Here is a 21,145-nt window from a genome sequence, read left to right as displayed (position 1 = left end):
ATTTCTGGAGGTACAAAGACTTTTCGTATCTAAGTGGGATCATTATTCAAAGTCTTGTCAGTTATTTTACTGAAGTGGGAAAATCAAAATTATCATAAGGCAAAATTATTTATTCAAGGGCTAACCTCTTAAAACTTAGTGTCCCCTCCCCACTCCTCAAATCCCTCTTCACTGACCAGACATGCAAATATAATGTCAATCAACTGCAAGTCTTTCAAGTGATGCAAGATCCATAAAATCAGTGAAGGGATGTCTGAAAACTTCTAGAATGAAATGCAAAGCCATTGGCAAATGAGGATCTGACAGAATTAAATGAATAACTGAGGAAAAGACACTTAACAAGGGAGATGACAGGCTAAGAACCTTAAAAGAAAATAACTTCCATATCAAGAGTTTTAAAAAAAGACTTTGGGGAAATTTATGAAATCTGTAAATATTTTTTCAAGGATGATGCTTTTTATAATCTGCAAAACTAAAATGTGAAATGAAGGATATTATATAATGCTATCAAATAATTTTGTCATGGAAAAATTGCTTCAGCAAACAACTTGTTTATTTCTTATTAATTCTTAGAATTCATGTCCTGTGTATACATTGTTAAACAGAACAGTTTCACAGTTTTAGTGTATTTTCATTATTTATTATTAATTTCATTCTCCATTTAAATTTGATAGAGCACCTGACCTTTTCCCAGTACTCTTTATTCTCTGATAATAGGATCTTCTGTAAATTTTGAACTTGAACACCACTGCCTCCATAAGCACTGATAGTCTTTCACTAAGGTGATGTGTCTTCAGCACATCTACAAAATAATAGTGGGCTCTGCTCTCTTTTTCCTTTCATTTAGCTATTAATGGCTACATGTATGGCAACCAGCCAGGCCTAACCATGTGCAAAAAGGATAGAGTCTCCTGGCATCTGATTGGAATGGGCACCGACACGGACATGCATGGAGTTTATTTTCAAGGAAACACCATCCACCTACGAGGGACTCACCGGGACTCCCTGGCACTGTTTCCCCACGTCTCCACAACGGCCTTCATGCAGCCAGATCGTGCAGGTAAACTTGGCAGGGCCAGCTCAAGTGATCAGATTCCTATCTTCATGCAGGTACTCTTAGGGTCTTTCCCCAGAAGAAATTGGTTGAATTTGGGCACTTCTCAGTGTGCAGAAGGAAATATAGCCTTGAGTAGAATCAAAGAATCCTGACTATTGTATTTCAAACACAATGTGAAGGACAGAGGAAAAGCATCTAATAACATCCATAAAGCAAAAGTAGGAGTCCTCTAAATGATCTGGCCTCACAAATCCTAGGAGAATGCTCTTAATTTATTTCCATGAACAATTCAGCCCCAAGAAAGAGTATGTTTGTTTGCTTATTTATTCTCTTTAAACACAAACTTCATTTTAGTTGCTGCTCGGAAGCATCAACCAGACATGAGCAGCCTGGTGGGTGCTTCCAGGTTGTTGATGTGAACTTGTCTCCCTTCTCTAGAGATTGATAGTGGTCTCTTGATGAGTCCAAACAGGGTCTTGCCTATTGTCTTTCGGGTGCCCAGAAATCAAGCTGTGTTGGATCCGGAGTCCATGGAGAGCCCATTGAAGTGGCATCCCTTCTCTTAGAGATTAACAAGTTAATTAGGTCACTGGGGCACTTTAATAAAAGATAAAGAGTAATATTTGGCAACATATGCTCTCTTATGAAAATTAAGAATAGTAAATGCTGTGGATATTCAACATGTTTCTCCAAACCAACTTTTTCATTGGTCTTAAAATGAAACCAATATGCTACTCAAGATTAAGTACTTGCCTGCTCTGTTTCCTTTATGAATAGGTATTTACTTCTTTCATTCACACTGGAACTGCATTTTAGATGCTACTCTCTGTCACTGGTTAAGAATTTGAGATCTGAGGGAAAAAAAATTCAAAGAGAAAAGAAAATAGAGCTCTTCAAAGCTACTCTTTTCTATTAACAAGTAGTAAATATGACTTACGTCACCTCTTTACAAGTTAAACATTTCTACCTGAGACAAACCTAAAATTTTAAGTCATCAGAGAAATATATAGAAAACATATGGTCCCTGGGAGCCACCTAACCCTGCCTCAACATTCACTTCTGGCTGCTGTGAGTATAAATGCATATTTTCTCCAAGATTTTACACTCAGTTATCTGGTTGAGAGAGGAAAAGTCTCCATGACTTACCTACCAAATAAAATATATGGATTTTTACAAAAAAAAAAAAAAAAAAAAAAAAAAAAAAAAAGATCCTTGAGCTTCAAAACTTTTGCCAGAGAACTGTCTCAGACTAGGGGTTCCATTAATCTTTGCCTTGTATTGCTTCTAGTATTCAACTTTTCTATATTAATTGATTGCTCAATTATGAATCACCCCAAAGAATGCCTTTGGAACAATTACTTTTTTAAAATTCACTCTTCAAGATCAAAGAGGGGACGAGAGGGAAACAACCAAATAGTTTTAATTCATAGAAACAGCATTCAAAGCTAGAGATGGCTGGAATAATTTTAGGGACATGGTTACTTACTCATGGGCCCTCCAGGCTTCTAAAGAGCTACATGACAATGCTTTCCAGTTTATGTTTGGCGGTGAGTATAAATCAGTGACTATTGAAAAGCTGAGTCATTTCAGCTATTGCGGCCCCATCCTCTAAGCTAAAAGGAGTACCCAAACATGGGTAGAGTAACCTGTCAACTGAAAGTCAAACATTTCCTCTTTGATCTTTTTTTTTTTTTTAAAAAAACCCACTTTATTGATGTATGACGGAAACACAAAAAGCTGTATATTTTATACATGTAAATTGATGAGTATGGAAATAGCATGCATCTGCGAAAATATCACCATAATCAAGGCTTTAAGCTCCTCCTGTTCTTAGAAAAGAAAATTCCTCCTCTGTTGAAGGGATGATGAGCACACAAATAGTGGGCTGCCTGGAGACCAGCACAGGCAGAGGAAGCTCTGGCCACCTCCATTGTCAGAAGGGTCTTCTCTTTGTTTTTACAGAGGATCACCATTTGTGCCTGGGTGTGCTAGGGTACCCTATGAACCAATGGTTTGGGCTCGTCCTGAAGGGATAATTTGGCAACATTTAGGCATGATAGATGCTATCTCTGTGCATTGTAGGTAGTTAATGAGACCCACACTCTCATTCACCTCTGAGAACAGAGTCAACTAGAGAAGATTTGTTGATCCAATAATTTCCCTGAGTTAACATCTTCCAATAATTTGATTTTGTATGATTTTATTGTGAATTTAATTAAAATATGTATATCTGATGCCAAGGCATCTAGAAAATTCAGCTTAAAAATCATATAGTTCTCAGTCAGATATGATGATTGCTATTTCTTTTTCCTTTTCATATGGCATAATGTAGACCTACCACTGGAAATGAGACCCTCCTCTGCTCAAGGGCTTAATGAAAACATACATTTAGCTTTAAGAGTAATAGCTTATTTGTATATTGCACCTTATAGCTTATGAAACCCTTTAGGGCAAAAGCCATGACTTCAGAAGCCTGACCTAATTTGAACTTTGTCTAGACAGGTAATTAGTTCCTTTTAAACTGGGCTGGGAGAAGATACCTATCAATGATTTTTCCAGAAGTGACTATCCTCTAATAGGTGTGTACAATAGGGGAGACCCAGGGAAATCATTTCTTGGCAGCAACTTTACAAGTTTTTTTAATTTGTTTTTGGACATGACAGATGAATTTCAGATTGTATTTTCCCCCATACGTAAATATATTTACAAGTAATTTATTCCTCTTAGGGTCTGACTTTTAAATGCTATAGAAGGTTGATATCTTAAAAACCCACCTCACTGGTTATTTTGTAATAATTACGGAGGTTTCCTAGCAAACCAAAAGCAAGCGCTCCAGCATCGCTCTGAACGCCAAGCCATGTTTCTTCCAGGAGTCTTCAGGGTCTTTTGCTCCACCCTGCACCACTTGGCGAGAGGCATGCATCAGATATATGAGGTCAGCAGCTGCGGCAACAAGGACCCTCCTGAGCAGCCCTATGGGATGATAAGAACCTTTTACATCGCCGCTGAAGAGGTAGAATGGGATTATGCCCCTAACAAAAACTGGGAGTTCGAAAAGCAGCACTTGGACGCAGGAGGGGAAAGGTACCACAAGCCGAGCCGCCGCCGTCTCTGGGGTGGGTTCGCACACGTGCGTGGACGTGGACGTTAGGCAAACGCAGAACCTAAAAGGGCCCCGGGTGCTGTCTGGCCAGTCCTGGCACACAGACATGTCACTCAGGAACATGAAAGCCTAGGGAAGTCGCCGTCCCCCTCCGAGGCAGCAGTCTGAAGCCAGTCTGGTGCCCGGGAGGCTGGCGGGCCACGCACGTGGGTCTGAGCGAGCGCGGGGCAGGTCAGCTCAGGAACTCGCCTCCCGGGGACCCGGGGGATGCGGTGGAGAGAGAGGCAGGGCCGCTGCGCAGAGCTGGCGGGCGTGGGGGGGGGTGGTTAGTGGAGGGGGGGAGGGTGCGCTGTAGATGGGCCGGGGTGGGGGCCGCCGGCAGTCACCAGCCGCGGGGACACCCGAGGGGCAGGGGAGGCGGAGAGCCCCGGGCTGGGGCAGGAAGGGCAGGTCCCCTCGTTGGCCTGGTCCCCAGAGCATCCATGAGGCTGGCCCTCCTGTGGAGGCGCTGCCCTTGCAGAGCACAGAGGAATCCGCGGGCTCGAAGACCTTGTGCACTGCTGAGCACGGGTGCCCTCCGGCCAGGCCTTCAGGGCTGAACTGTCTTGGGGGGCAGGCCTGCAGGCCTCCTCCCCGGGGTTAGCACCTTCTGCCTGGGTGGCACCGCCCCATGTATGCAGGTGAGGACTGGTTCACTCAGTCACTGGCAGAGGTGGAGTTGAACACTGACCTTTCTGAAGGACAAATCCGTGTTCTCATCACCATGCCATGCTGACGTTCATGACCTGTTCCTCTTTGATATTTATTATCACACTTCCCTTGCCCTCTCTTGCCCAGCCTTCATGCACCTTCTGTGGTTATGACTCCCACCAACTCCTCTACATCAGCTATTAGGAATCATAGCCTGTTCTGTTTTTCTTACTCGGCCTGTTTTGAGGGTTCAGGCTCATGGAAAGAATATAATGGTGCCACCTTGTGGATAAATGAAGAAACAAAATCACTCCTCAGTTTTAAAAGATTTGCCTCAAGGGTAGGATGCTTTAAAATTCATTCCAGGATTCACCAGGTTTCCCTGGTAGCTCAGCTGGTAAAGAACCCACCTGCAATGCAGGACACCCTGGTTCAATCCCTGGATTGGGAAGATCCGCTGGAGAAGGGGCAGGCTACCCACTCCAGTATTCTTGGGATTCCCTGGTGGCTCAGACAGTAAAGAATACGCCTGCAATATGGGAGACCTGGGTTTGATCCCTTGATTGCGAACATCCCTTGGGAAGGGCTGTTGCTGCTAAGTCGCTTCAGTCGTGTCCAACTCTGTGCGACCCCATAGACAGCAGCCCACCAGGCTCCTCTGTCCCTGGGATTCTCCAGGCAAGAACACTGGAGTGGGTTGCCATTTCCTTCTCCAGTGCACGCACGCATGCATGCTAAGTCACTTCAGTCGTGTCCGACTCTGTGAGACCCCATGAAAAGTAGCCCTCCAGGCTCCTTTGTCCACAGGATTCTCCAGGCAAGAATACTGGAGTGAGTTGCCTGGATGGGTAGCCCTTCCCAGGGAGAAGGAAATGGCCACCCACTGCAGTATTCCTGCCTGGAGAATCCTGTGGACAGAGGAGCCTGGCAGGCTACAGTCTATGGGGTCACAAAGAGGCGGACATGATTAAGTGACTTTCACTTCACTTCACTTCAATTATTCACTAACACGTTTTGTTAAACCAGACACACCCTCTGCCAAAGTAGTGCTGCTTATACAAGTTAAAAATGGATAATTCAGTATAAAGTGAAATGAATACTAATTTGGTCTTTTCTAAAATAATTATTTCATTAACAGGCTGCTATCTCTGAAGACATTATTGTATAATAATTGTCACATGTACAGTCCTAGCCCATGAGTATGTAAGAAATATATCCTTCATTATTTTCTTGAAGCTCAGTGTAATTTCTGTTTTCAGCCCCATCCCTCCAGGCTGGCAGAAAGAGCTGGCTTTAATCTTCTGGGATTGTCTTTCAAGCTTCTTAGAGAAATAGAGGGCGGTGGGTGTGTCTACACCCTGTCCCTGCCATTCTGGTCTTGCCCATAAATAAATGACAACAAAGTGAAATGAGAGCATTTTCACCTATTAAAAATACAACAGAGGAGCCACAACCTCAGTCTTCTAGATCAGCACTAATATAGTAGACTGTATCCATACTTGGCTATAGAACACTTAAAATGTGGTAGTCCAAATTGAGATGAACCATAAGTATAAAACATACAATGGATTTCATAGAATCAGTATGAATAAAAACATAAACTATATAACTAACAAATATTTTACAATTATCACATGATGAAATGATAAAATTTTGGTTGTGTTGCGTTAACTGAAATTGTTAAAATTGATTTCGCCTGTTTAAAAAGCAACAGCTCTGTAGATAAAAATGCAGGACAGGTTGTCCCAGTGGCAGTCTGTGGTGCCCCCGTAGATCAGAGCCCAGGAACAAATGCCCTCTTACCCCAGTTACTATGCATCTGCCATTTGACCCGAGGTCATATCTTAGGACATCTCCGAGTTTCAAACCACCCCTCAGTATGGGTTTTCCCTGAAACGTTTATTGTCCTGGTCTGCACAGACCCTCTGCCTCACCTTGGAACCTGGAAGTCTTTCCCTGTGGCTTCCTAAGAACATAGTGGGGAGAACTCAGGATCCCAGGAAGGCAACAGATGGGACTGTCAGGGCCATGTCAGAGTCTATGCGGTGGGAAGGAATTTGAAAACAGAGAGGAGGTTGCTGTAGAGAATTCCCTCATAGCTCATCTGGTAAATAATCTGCCTGCAGTGCAGGAGACCCCAGTTTGATCTCTGGGTGGGGAAGATCCCCTGGGGAAGGGAAAGGCTACCCACTCCAGTATTCTGGGCTGCAGAATTCCATGGACTGTATAGTCCATGGGGTCGCAAATAGTCGGACATGACTGAGTGACTTTCACTTCACTTCCTAGCACTCTTGAACTTGTGGACTGATGCGCATGTAATTTAACTAACCTGGGATTTGAGGTAAGACTCAGCATCTGTCGAGCACCACCTCTCATAAGCCAGGTCTTTGCTGAGCATTTCCCACTCCATCAGCTCTGGCCCAGCACCATCACGTGACCTCCCAGTGAGATGACAATAGAGTAAGCACTCGGGTGGCTCTTAACAGGTGTCTGACGCTGACACAGCTTACGTGTCTCAACTCCTATGATCCCTACATCACTCCTGGGAGTTGGGTGAATTAGTATCACCTCATTTTGCAGAGGAGGAAAGCTAGAAAACAGCACAGGTAGCTCAAGAGTCTGGGCTTGTCACCACCACACATGCTACTAGGACTCCTGGAAAATAAAAGTAGAAAACTTTCTTCCTTGGAAAGCACACAGTGGAGGGTAAAGGTATATACGTGCATTTGTAAAATACCTACTATGTGCTCAGGATCATGCAAAGTGCTGAGAAGGGCACACAAGGTCCTTTCCACACAGATTTCATGTTCCGGGGGGAAAGGCATTAGAGCAAACAAGCTGAGTCAGGCAGGCACTGTGGGAGGGGGGACGGGGGGAGAGGGTGGCTTCTGGGAGGAGGTGGTCTTTGAAGGGAGGGCCCGTTGAAGAGGTGAGCAGCACAGGAAGGCAGCATGGGAAAACCCTGCAGGTGTGGCGGGCCTGCAGCATTCAAGAGAGGGAGTGTGTAGAACTGCATGAGCATAGCGCATTTGGGTGGCGGTGATGGGAAACCAGGTTTGGGAGCTTGGCAGAGACAAGTGGGGAAGTTTTGTTGTTGTTCAGCCGCTAGGTCATGTCCAGTTCATTTCGACCCCATGGACTGCAGCCCTCCAGGCTCCTCTGTCCTCCACTGTCTCCCAGAGTTTGCTCAGATTCTTGTCCATTGAATTGGTGATGCTACCTAACCATCTCATCCTCTGCCACCTCCTTCCACTTTTGCTTTCAGTCTTTCCCAGCATCAGGGTCTTTGCCAATGTGTCGGCTCTTTGCATCAGGGAAAGGTGTATGAAAGCTAAATCAAGGAGTCTGCCAGTGGGAAGCCATAAAAATCTTTTCGACAAGGACTGACGTATTCAAATGTGTAGTTTAGGAGCTCTCTGCCTGTAGTGTAGAGAGGAGAGGGAAGGGAGGAGAATTGGGAGCAGAGAACACGGTTAGGAACAGTTTCATTTAATACGGGTGAATCAACAGATAAAGTCGGTGACTTAGGTAATAGTGTGGGCAGTTTGACCATGGGAAATGGAAGGATGTGAGACACAATATATTTTGGAGATGAAGTTGATAGATTTGTTTTTGTCTTTTGTAGTGATCTATGTTGGTACTAGATAAAATATAGAGTTGATCCTCATTATTTGCAGATTTCATATTTGCAAATTGGCCCACTTGCTGAAATTTATCTGTAACCCTCAAACCAATTCTTGTGGTGCTTTCATGGTCATTTGCAGATATGAATAGAACAGTGAAAAATTTATGTCACCTGATGTCCACATTCCCAACAGAGGTCAAACCAACAAGTCATCTCTCTGTTTCCTTGTTTTAGCTCTCCCAACTGTCCTTTTAGTCATCTACTGAGTGTCACTTTTTCTTCTTTGTGCTTTTTGTTGGTGACTTAGCTGTTTAAAATGCCCCTCCCCAACCAGAGTAGGGCTGAAATGCTGTCTAGGATTCCTAAGCACTGAAAGGCAGTGCTGTAATATATCTAACAAATGAAAAACAGGTTTTAGATAAGCTTCATTCAAGCATGAGTCAGTGTATTATCGGTCATGAGTTCAGTGATTATGGATCAGCAATATATATCACATGATATATCTTTAAACAGAAGCATACATCTATCGAATTTATATACTGATCTGTTGATAAATATATTGTAAGCAGAGATTCGAAGGAACCTAACCCTGTATTTCCCTTAGGAACGATGGTTCAGTTTTTGGGGTGACTCTCTAGAGCACACTATTGTGAATAACAAGAATCAACTGTATTTATATTTGTATATAAGTATATGCAGAATACGGGGCTTCCCTGGTGGCCCAGTGGTAAAGAATCCGCCTGGATTCTTTATTCAGGAGCCATAGGAAGCACGAGTTTGATCTCTGGGTTGGAAGATCCCCTGGAGGAGGGCATGGCAACCCACTCCAGTGTTCTTGCCTGGAGAATCCCTTGGACAGAGGAGCCTGGTGAGTTACAGTCCATAGGGTCAAAAAGAGTCAGACCTAACTGAAGAGACTTTGCACACACGCATATGTGCAATACACAACCCACAGACTTTCTTGAGATCTTTACAGTGGAAAAACATAGCAAGGTACAGAACAACATATGAAATCTGAAGGAATGCAGGGTGGTGGGGTGCGTGCATGTGCATGGATGAACATTTGTGTGAGGTTGGTTGGTCCCAGGAAGAGAATGTAATCTCAAAGTGCCTTTAGGAGTCTCTGACTAAGTCTGGCCCTATGCAACACCCGTCAGGGTTTGTGTTTTTTTTTTTTTTTTTTAATTGAGACTAATTGCTTTACAATGTTGTGTTGGTTTCTGCTGCACAACATGAATCAGCTGTAAGTATGCATATATCGTCTCCCTCTCGAGGCTCCCTCACCACTCTCTCCCCATCGTTGGTCCCTCCAGGCCATCACAGAGCATCAAACTGAGCCCCCTGTGTTACAGAGCAGCCAGATGGCTATCTATGCAGCAGCAGCTCTCTACTTGACACATGGTGGTGTGCATGTGTGTCAGTGATACTCTCTCAATTCGTCCTGCCCTCTCCTTCCCCCACTGCATCCACAAGTCTGTTCTCTGTGTCCCAGCGGGGCTCTAGCGCAGTGGTTCCCAAGAGTGGAACGTAGGCCGATGCTGGACTGCCACATCTAAAGCCCCACATCAAATGCAGATTCCTGGCCCCACTTCCACAAAGTCTGATGTAAAGGGCCAGCTCCCCAGGGAGATCCTGATCTTAGGTTTCGGAAGCACTGCTCCAGTGCCCGCACCTCCAAATCATGCAGAAGCACTCAAGGTTTTTCTACCCTCTAACAGCTTTAATTCCTGTTGCTTCTGATTTGCAGACATGGAGATATATTCATGAACCACACTGAAAACTGGATCGGCTCTCAGTACAAGAAAGTGGTTTACAGGGAATACACCAATGGAGAATTTGTAGAGATCAAAGCTCGACCGCCACAAGAAGAGCATTTGGCACTCCTGGGTATGGCACAGATCACAGCCCTGCACTGCCAGCACACACACAGACACACACAGACACACACATGCACACACACACACACACACACGCACGCATGCACACACACACACACACACGCACACACACACACACACACACACACCCGGTTAGACATCTGCCCAAGAAGGAATGGAAGGAACAGAGTAGCCTGACTGCATTCATCCAAGGGACAGAGCTTTCTGCTCTCCCACCATCCGGGAGCATGCTGTGTGCTCAGCTCGCACAAACAGTAGCATAAGAAGACCAGCAGATGACACACAAACAGGAATCCCTGTCATCCAGGCAGTCTAACCAGCACCTGCTGCCATGAAGGTCCTTGGCCACCCCTCTGCTGAGCCAGGAAACTTTCATCTGAAACACCAATGCCTCAGAACAGCAGGCATAGTGTTCACATAGCTTCTCCAAGGTTCTCAGTCATCCATGGCCAGTGCCTTCACAACATACCATGAAAATCATTCTGACAAAAGAGAAACCTTTTACTCAAGAAGCAGTGGTTGGGTGAACAGCATGGATTCAGTTCCGGAGGCCCTGACTTCCTGGCCTTCTCAGAACTGACTCCATCTGTCTGACGCCCTGGGCTGCTCAAGAGATTGGATAAGCTCTTCTTGCTAACCTTCCCTACTTGTCGTCACCTGAGTGTCACCCCATCGTGAAGATGAGATCTTAAAGCAGAGGGCTAATCTAGATGACTTTTCCGTTTTTAAATGTACAAGGCAACTTATATAAATACTAAGGCTTTAATATGTTTCTTATTATCAAAATAATGCACCACACGAGTATTAGATTCATAAATTATTAACCGGCCCATCCATCTTCACCATCTGCTAACATCAGCTCCCAAGCTTGTTTTTCATATCAATGAGTCATCTCCCATGGGAACATTCCTTCTTTTGAATTTCTAAGTCAGAGAACAGATCTCTGAAGAACGGTGCTGATTCTGCAGAGGGGGCTGGGCTCAATTTGGTTTGCTCAGGAAAAGGAAACAGACCAGCGACTTCATCAGAGGCAAGCTCTGCACCACTTTAGTCAGGGGAGCAGAAGGCCCATCTGTTCATTCGCTGCAGATCAGGGAGAGGCCTGAACCTCAGAAACTGCCAAGGCCCCAGGACAGGCACACTGGTCATCAATATGGTGACCCTTCACCCCTTCTCACCCAAACAGCAAAGCATGTGCAATTTAAGTGGTAATGAAAATATGTTGATTTTATTACATGTATGCACATGCCCCATCTGTAACTCTACCCCAAAACAATTTTTAAAAACATGCCTAAATTTTTCTTTTCTAGCTTTATCATTTAAAAAAAAAACAGCGTGCTTTACAGACACTGTCTGATTCATACTAAATATTTGTTTTAAAGATAATAGTCCAACAAATTTCAGATTTATTTAGGCCTTTATCAGTACAGTCCAGGACTGGTTCCAGGAGATTGGTTCCGGGAACGTCACAGGCACCAAAATGCTCAAGTCTCTTGGCTTAGTACTGTTGTCCCTCTATGTTTGCATCCATGAATACTGACAGCCAACTGCATTTCTCAGGAAAGCATTAAAACCACAGTTGAACCAGTGAACAATGGATGTGCGTGGTCAGACTCAACTGTGAGTGTATTTCCCTGTGAGCATAGTGTGCAGATACATTCCAAGAACCTCAGGGATCAGATGTGAGGTGCTTCCACTGGAAGTCTGTTTCCACCTCTCTCAAGTGATCCCTGTGTGAGTGATGCTCTGTCAGTGTGGCTGAGCAAACTGCACTTGTGCCTTGTTCTGGGGACCAACGGGCCCCCGTGCTAGGTGAGGGCATCACGGCAATGAGGGTACAGACCTCTCCAGGGTTGTCTGTGCCGATTTCCACTGGCACTCATGCTGGTTGCTTCTAACAGAAATGTGTACACACAACTTTCTGAAGAGTGCACATCTCATGCAGGTATCTAAATACTGAGAAACAGCATTGGATATTTGGACATGCATTAGTGAAATCACCATATTGACCATAAATCAATATGTTTATGTTTTAATTTTGTCATCTTAGAAATTCCTTTTATACTCATTTCATTGCATCCTCACTATTATTATATCTATTTACCAGATAATGAGCAATTTTAAGCTAACCAAAGGTTACACACAGGGGGATTACAATGGAAAATCACCACATGTTGTGGATATAAATTTTCCTGGAGAGTATGTCTCAGCAGTAGTAAAAATTTAAGCATTTATTGAGTACTTACTGTGTCTCAATTTACTGAAATTAGCACTTTACATATGTTACTTTATCTAATCCTTATTGTAACACTTTGAGAAAGGTAAGATCATGTTACAGATGAGGAATTTGACTCAGATAGGTTACTTGACTTACTCAAAGCCTCTCTAATAAGTAAGTGAAGGAGGCAGGATTTGAAACCAGGTTGATCCAACTGCAAAACATAACATGATATTTAATGCTACCCAATGTCACCTGCTAGAGGAAATACACTAATAACAAGGCTAACCTTTGTTTATTTTGTCAAATATTACCTACATGTGAATTATACCAATGCTGAAAAGAGCAATGATAATGCACACAGACCTGTGTTTTGCCTTTAGGCCCAATGATTCACGCTGAGGTGGGGGACTCCATCCTGATCATATTTATGAACAAGGCCAGTCGGCCCTACTCCATCTCAGCCCAGGGTGTGGAGGATGTGGATAGTGGGAAGCGGCTCCAAGTGCCTGTCACAAAGCCAGGTAACTTACCCCAGAGGTTTGCTCCATGCTGATGAGTACTCCAGGCTCAACTTCTTTCTTGTCTGATTTCTGAAGGGTCTTGGAAAACTCATTGTAACATCATTGCTCCATTATGTTCCATCGATTACCCCAATACGAAATTACTATTCAGCCAATGACTGTTTATGGAGTTTCTAGGGATCATTTAGAGACCTTAAAGGGTATTAAGAACATAATAACAGCTAGCACATATTGAATGTTAACCTTGTGCCAGCTTTTAAATTTAGAAAAAAAAATTAAAAACTCACTTATTCTTATAATAACTCAGGGAGGTAGACACTAACATATTTCATTGAGCCTGATACCACTGATTATAATGGTCATCATTACTTTGTTATTAAAGAAAAAAAAAGTGCTGTCAGGACTTCTCTGGTGGTTGAGTGGTTAAGAATCTGCCTTCCAATGCGGGGGACCTGGTTCAATCCCTGACTGAGGAGCTAAGACCCCATGTGTAACTAAGCCTGCACACCGCCACTACTGAGCCCTTGAGCTCTGGAGCCCATGCACTGCAACGAAGATCCTGTGTGTTGCAACTAAGACCCAAATTGGCCAAATAAATAAATATATTTTTTTAAATGCTGCCAATTAAAATTTAACATGCCACTGATGGAAAGATACATCCTGGCATCAGATATGCTAAATTGTGAAAATGCACATCCTGTTATTGATGAAATCTGGTGGTGTTACATTCATTTAACAGGTGACTGAGGCAAAGAGGAGTAAAGAGTTCAACCAGGACAGACATTAGTAATGGTGGAGCCTGTTTGACCTCAGGACCTGAGCTCTTAACCATGCATTTCTCTCAAGATGCTTAAAATGAGTTTGGAAGAAAAAAAAAGACAGATAAAATGAATTATTTCAACAATAATACAGATTATACATGTTGAAATTCTAAGTGGTGAAGATTTTCAAGAATATATCTGAGAGGGTTGATAAAATTTCAGAGAAAGAAAATCCATGAAGACTTGATTAATTAGAAACAGTTAAGAAAAGCTTTAGAAAAGAGATAGAACTCTAATTGTTTTTTTTTAATTGAAGCATATAGTTGATTTACAATATTGTGCCAAACTCCAAAGTATAACAAAGTGACTCAGTTATACACATGATATCACTTATATGTGGAATCCAAAATATTGCACAAGGGAATCTATCTACAAAATAGAAACAGACTCATAGAGAACAGACTTGTGGTTGCCAAGGCACAGGGCAGGAGAGGGATGGACTGGGAGTCTGGGGTTAGTTCAGTTCAGTTGCTCAGTCATGTCCGACTCTTTGCAACCCCATGAACTGCAGCACGCCAGGCCTCCCTGTCCATCACCAACTCCTGGAGTTTGCCCAAACTCATGTCTATTGAGTCGGTGATGCCATCTAACCATGTCATCCTCTGTCATCCCCTTCTCCTCCTGCCCTCAATCTTTCCCAGCATCAGGGTCTTTTCAAATGAGTCAGCTCTTCGCATCAGCTGGCCAAAGTATTGGAGTTTCAGCTTCAGCATCAGTCCTTCCAATGAATATTCAACTGATTTCCTCTAGGATTGACTGGTTAGAACTTCTTGCAGTCCAAGGGACTCTCAAGAGTCTTTTCCAACACCACAGTTCAAAAGCATCAATTCTCTGGTGCTCAGCTTTCTTTATGGTCTAACTCTCACATCCATATATGACTACTGGAAAAACCAGAGCTTGGACTAGATGGACCTTTGTAGGCAAAGTAATGTCTGCTTTTTAATATGCGGTCTAGGTTTGTCATGGCTTTTCTTCCAAAGGAGTAATGTCTTTTAATTTCATGGCTTCAATCACCATCTGCAGTGATTTTGGAGCCCCCCAAAATAAAGTCAGCCACTGTTTCCACTGTTTCCCCATCTATTTGCCATGAAGTGATGGGACCAGATGCCATGATCTTAGTTTTTTTAATGTTGAGCTTTAATCCAGCTTTTTCACTCTCCTCTTTCACTTTCATCAAGAGGCTCTTTTGTTCTTCTTCACTTTCTGCCATAAGGGTGGTGTCTTCTGCATATCTGAGGTTATTGATATTTCTCCTGGTAATCTTAATTCCAGCTGTGCTTTGTCCAGCCCAGCGTTTCTCATGATGTACTCTGCATATAAGTTAAATAAGCAGGGTGACTATATACAGGCTTGATTTGTTTAAAAGATGCATTGAAAGGTGAGAAGATCTCACAATATAATGAGCTTCCATAAATTTTACACAGTTGAGATGTGGTTGTAATAAGTGTTAAGAGCCCCTGTTACAAAACTGATAGCAACCCCATAGGTATAATTATGGGGGAGTTATATTCCATTTTACCTCTTATGACTACATAATAACACTACAATAGTACTATCAGTTCAGTTGCTCAGTCATGTCCAATTCTTTGCGACCCCATGGACTGGAACACGCCAGGCTTCCCTGTCCATCACCAACTCCCAGAGCTTGTTCAAACTCATGTCCATCGAATTGGTGATGCCATCCAACCATCTCATCCTGTCATCCCCTTGTCTTCCTGCCCTCAATCTTTCCCTGGATCAGGGTCTTTTCCAATAAGTTAGTTGTTTGCATCAGATGGCCAAAGTGTTGGAGTTTCAGCTTCAGCATCAGTCCTTCCAATGAATATTCAGGACTGATTTCCTTTAGGATGGACTGGCTGGATCTCCTTGCAGTCCAAGGGACTCTCAAGAGTCTTCTCCAACACCACAGTTCAAAAGCATCAGTTCTTCAGTGCTCAACTTTCTTTATAGTCCAACTCTGACATCCACACATGACTACTGGAAAAACCATAGCTTTGACTAGATGGAGCTTGGTCAGCATAGTAATGTCTCTGCTTTTTAAATGGTATCTAGTTTGGTCAGCTTTTCTTCCAAGGAGCAAGTGTCTTTTAATTTCATGGTTACAATCACCATCCACAGTGATTTTGGAGCCCAAACAAATAAAATTTTTCACTATTTCCATTGTTCCTCATCTATTTGCCATGAAGTGATGGGACCAGTGGAGAAGGCAATGGCACCCCACTCCAGTACTCTTGCCGGGAGAATCCCATGGATGGAGGAGCCTGGTGGGCTACAGTCCATGGAGTCGCTAAGAGTCGGACACAACTGAGCAACTTCACTTTCACTTTTCACTTTCATATATTGGAGAAGGAAATGGCAACCCACTCCAGTGTTCTTGCCTGGAGAATCCCAGGGACGAGGGAGCCTGGTGGGCTGCCGTCTATGGGGTCGCACAGAGTTGGACACGACTGAAGCAACTTAGCAGCAGCACCAGATGCCATGATCTTAGTTTTCTGAATGTTGAATTTTAAGCCTACTTTTTCACTTTCTTCTTTCACTTTCATCCAGAGGCTCTTTAGTTCCTCTTCACTTTCTGTCATATGGGTGATGTCATCTGCATATCTGATGTTATTGATATTTCTCCTGGCTTGTGCTTCATCCAGCCTGGAATTTTGCATGATACACTCTGCATATAAGTTAAATAAGCAGGGTGACAGTACACAGCCTTGACGTGCTCCTTTCCTGATCTGGAACCAGTCTTGTTTCATGTCCAGTTCCAACTGTTGCTTCCTGACCTGCATACATATTTCTCAGGAGGCAGGTAAGGTGGTCTGGCATTCCCATCTCTTTAAGAATTTTCCACAGTTTGGTGTAAGCCACACAGTCAAAGGCTTTGGCAGAGTCAATAAAGCAGAAGTAGATGTTTTTCTGGAACTCTCTTGCTTTTTTGATGATCTGATGGATGTTGGCAGTTTGATCTCTGGTTCCTCTGCCTTTTCTAAATCCAGCTTGAATGTCTGGAATTTCTCGGTTCATGTACTATTGAAGCCTGGCTTAGAGAATTTTGAGCATTACTTTGCCAGTGTGTGAGATGAGTGCAATTGTGTGCTAGTTTGAGCATTCTTTGACATTGCCTTTCCTTGGGATTGGAATGAAAACTGATCTTTTCCAGAAATGGTGTGGACCTAACAGAAGCAGAAGATATTAAGAAGAGGTGGCAAGAATACACAAAAGAACAGAACAACTGTAACAATGCTATAGCAATTTCAATCAAGATCATTAAATCAAAAATTTAAAGATGTAAAAAATAAGAAAAGAAAACAATCTAATGAATCAAAATGTTAGCAAAATACCTGTTCAAGGATGGGGTTGTGGGAAGGAAAATCTTTACTGGTTACTATTCCAATTTCTGCCACTCCCTACTCCCAGTATCAAAAGCTGCTTCAACCTGCTTCAAGAAAGTTTTCATGAACATCTAAATGTCTATATACAGAAAAACAAGTAAATTTTGGAATATTTTTATAGTGGACCATTGTGTAGCCATAAAATGACATTTAAGAAAGATTTAACGAACAAGTTTTAATGAAAAAAAAAGTTTTAAATTACATGGAAGACTTGTTAAGCAAAATCAAGTATAGAAGAAAGACCAGAAGGGAAATAAGCCAAAATGTTAATAATGGTTTTATCTTCATGGTGGTATTTTAAATAGCAATGTGATCATCTTTTCTACTTCACATTTTTTTGTACTTTCTTCTTCCCTTCTTGCTTTGATGAAGAGGGAAATGGTTTAAAATGGGTTAAAAAACTATTAAATATATTTATTTTTGATGGTTTAAGCAGCTTCAAAGAGGGGAAGAAAGGTGCCTATCAAGCATTGAGGGTTGAGGGGGCCCTGGTAGGGCTGTGGGCAAGCTGGAGTGACCTGTCCTGGGGGATGTACTCTGATGGTGAAGAGTGACAAGGGACACAGCTCCACTCCTCTAGGCTGACTGGACTTCTAAGAGTCCTAGATAGGAGGGCTGTCAGAATAGGAAGAAAAATGATTATAGATTGTGGCAATGGAACATTTTTTCTTTTTAAAAATAGAGCCAGAGGTATTCAATCCCCACAGGAGTCTCAAATAAGTCTGAAAGATTTGGAAGAACCCAGAGATTGGGGGTAGGAGCAAGGAACTAACTTCGTTCAGGCAAGTTGGATAAGAAAGTTTAATCAAGGCATGCATGTGATGAAGAGTGCAAGTTAGCATTTTAAGAAAAGTAAGCTCGCTCAGGACTCTGTCATCTTGGATTGGATTGCACTAATCTCCTGTAAGAACTCCAAAATTGCAACTCGCTTCTGAACAACCATTGACAGAAGAATGTTGGATCCCACCAAAAAAGGATACCTTTTTTAAAGGTATCCAATAAAAGACGGAAATGGTATGGACCTAACAGAAGCAGAAGATATTAAGAAGAGGTGGCAAGAATACACAGAAGAACTATACAAAAAAGATCTTAATGACCCAGATGACCAGGATGATGTGATCACTCACCTAGAGCCAGACATCCTGGAATGCAAAGTCAAGTGGGCCTTAGGAAGAACACTATAAACAAAGCTAGTGGAGGTGATGAAATTCCAGTTGAGCTATTTCAAATCCTAAAAGATGATGCTGTGAAAGTGCTGCACTCAGTAATGCCAGCAAATTTGGAAAACTCAGCAGTGGCCACAGGATTGGAAAAGGTCAGTTTTCATACGAATCCCAAAGAAAGGCAATGCCAAAGAATGCTCAAACTGCCGCACAATTGCACTCATCTCACACACTAGGAAAGTAACGCTCAAAATTATCCAAGCCAGGCTTCAGCAATACGTGAACCATGAACTTCCAGATGTTCAACCTGGATTTAGAAAAGGCAGAGGATGGCAAAACCAATACAGAATTGTAAAGTAAAATAAAAAAGAGAGAGAGAGAGAAAAAAAAAGAAAAGGCAGAGGAACCGGAGATCAAATTGCCATCCGTTGGGTTATAGAAAAAGCAAGAGAATTCAGAAAACCATCTGCTTCTGCTCTATTGACTATGCTAAAGCCTTTGACTATGTGGCTCACACCAAACTGTGGAAAATTCTTAAAGAGATGGGAATACCAGACCACTTTACCTGCCTCCTGAGAAATCTATATTCAGGTTAAGAAACAATGGTTAGAACTGATCATGGAACACTGGACTGGCTCCAAACTGGGAAAGGTGTATGCCAAGGCTGTGTATTGTCATCCTGCTTATTTAACTTATATGCAGAGTGTATCATGGAAAATGCTGGGCTGGATGAAGCACAAGCTAGAATCAAGATTGCCAGGAGAAATATCAATAACCTCAGATATGCAGATGACACCACCCTTGTGGCAGAAAGTGAAGAGGAACTAAAGAGCCTCTGGATGAAAGTGAAAGAAGAGAGTGAAAAAGTAGGCTTAAAATTCAACATTCAGAAAACTAAGATCATGGCATCTGGTCCCATCACTTCATGGCAAATAGATGGGGAACAATGGAAATAGTGAAAGACTTTATTTGTTTGTGCTCCAGAATCACTGTAGATGGTGACTGCAGCCATGAAATTAAAAGACACTTGCTCCTTGGAAGAAAAGCCATAACCAACTTAGACAGCACACTAAAAAGCAGAGACATTACTTTGCCGACAAAAGTCCGTCTAGTCAAGGCTATGGTTTTTCAGTAGTCATGTATGGATGTGAGTGTTGGATCATTAAGAAACCTGAGCACCAAAGAATTGATGCTTTTGAACTGTGGTATTGGAGAAGACTCTTGGGAGTCCTTTGGACTGCAAGGAGATCCAACCAGTCCATCCTAAAGGATTTCAGTCCTGAATATTCATTGGAAGGACTGATGCTGAAGCTGAAACTCCAATACTTTGGCCAGCTGATGCGAAGAGCTGACTCATTCGAAAAGACCCTGATGCTGGGAATGATTGAAGGCGGGAGGAGAAGGGGATGACGGAGGATGAGATGGTTGGATGGCATCACCGACTAGATGGACATGAGTTTGAGTGAACTCATGGAGTTGGTGATAGACAGGGAGGCCTGGCATGCTGCAGTCCATGGTTCACAAAGAGTCGGACATGACTGAACTGAAGCCCCCTCAGATTTCCTCTCTCCTTCTTCTCTCCTTCCTCCATTTTCTTCATCTTCTTTTCATTATATCACTCAACAAACATTTACTGAGCATCCTCTTTTTGTTGAGAACTTGGCTTCCAGGTGGGTAGACAATGGATTGTTTCAACTTTAATAACCCCACACCAGTAGTCACTTTCATTTAGAAAGGTAAATATCAGCTGTTTATTTTGTGATTACCAAGGCATGGGGTAAATCATGGAAACTAGACCTAAGATGATATTGCTAACCAACTGCTTCATGAACAAGCACAGACCAAAGTTTCATGCAAGTCTTCATTACTTTTGTTTGCTTTGTGACTCAGATTCAGCTGAAAATTGTTTGTCCTTATAGGGTGAGGATGGGACTCAGATAGTTCAAAAGGAGATAATTTAAATGAGCCTTTTACAATGTGATTATCTTGATAAGTCATGAGTAATATATGGTTCCTCTGCAAGGCTCTGGGCCAGTTGCAGGGGATTCACAGATATGGGGCCTGACCAGAGGGAGTGCACCCATTTGTTGCTAGTTTACATACAAACTAACTCTTGCATGGTGGCTCAGATGGTAAAGAATCAGCCTGAAACATGGGAGACTTAGGTTCAATCCCTGGGCTGGAAAGATCCCCTGGAGAAGGGCATGACAATCTACTTCAGTGTTCTTGCCTGGAGAATTCCATGGACAAAGGAGCCTGGTGGGCTACAGTCCATGGAGTTGCAAAGAGTCGGACATGATTGAGCAATTAACATTTAGGGGTTTCCCGGGTGGCACTAGCAGTAAATAACCCGCCTGCCAGTGCAGGAGACATAGAGACATGGATTTGATCCCAGGGTCAGGAAGATCCCTTGGAGGAGGGCATGGCAACCCACTGCAGTATTCTTACCTGGAGAATTCCCATGGACAGAGGAACCTGGTGGGCTGTAGTCTACTGGGTTGCACAGAGTCGGACACAACTGAAGCGACTTAGCATGCACACATATACAAATTAACTATTATTGACTGACCTCAGTGTGAGGCACTTTCCTAGATATTTTATTTCATTTAATCCTCACAACAGTTTGAAAACTGTGTTGACTAATCCACTTTACAAATAAGAAA

General features: G+C 42.9%; 1 protein-coding gene across 1 annotated transcript in view; it reads left to right on the top strand.

The window, feature by feature from the left end:
- Positions 1–21,145, top strand: part of HEPHL1 (hephaestin like 1) — a 90,375-nt gene that overhangs the window by 57,882 nt on the left and 11,348 nt on the right. The window contains exons 11-14 of the mRNA XM_040256483.1: positions 848–1,060; positions 3,928–4,141; positions 10,223–10,362; positions 12,975–13,115. Of these exons, the coding sequence (XP_040112417.1) occupies positions 848–1,060; positions 3,928–4,141; positions 10,223–10,362; positions 12,975–13,115 (708 nt within the window). The remainder of the gene's footprint in view (positions 1–847; positions 1,061–3,927; positions 4,142–10,222; positions 10,363–12,974; positions 13,116–21,145) is intronic.

The sequence above is a fragment of the Oryx dammah genome, unplaced genomic scaffold, assembly GCF_014754425.2.
Source record: "Oryx dammah isolate SB20612 unplaced genomic scaffold, SCBI_Odam_1.1 HiC_scaffold_15, whole genome shotgun sequence".
Taxonomy (NCBI): domain Eukaryota; kingdom Metazoa; phylum Chordata; class Mammalia; order Artiodactyla; family Bovidae; genus Oryx; species Oryx dammah.
This window is presented reverse-complemented; position numbering and strand designations above follow the sequence as displayed.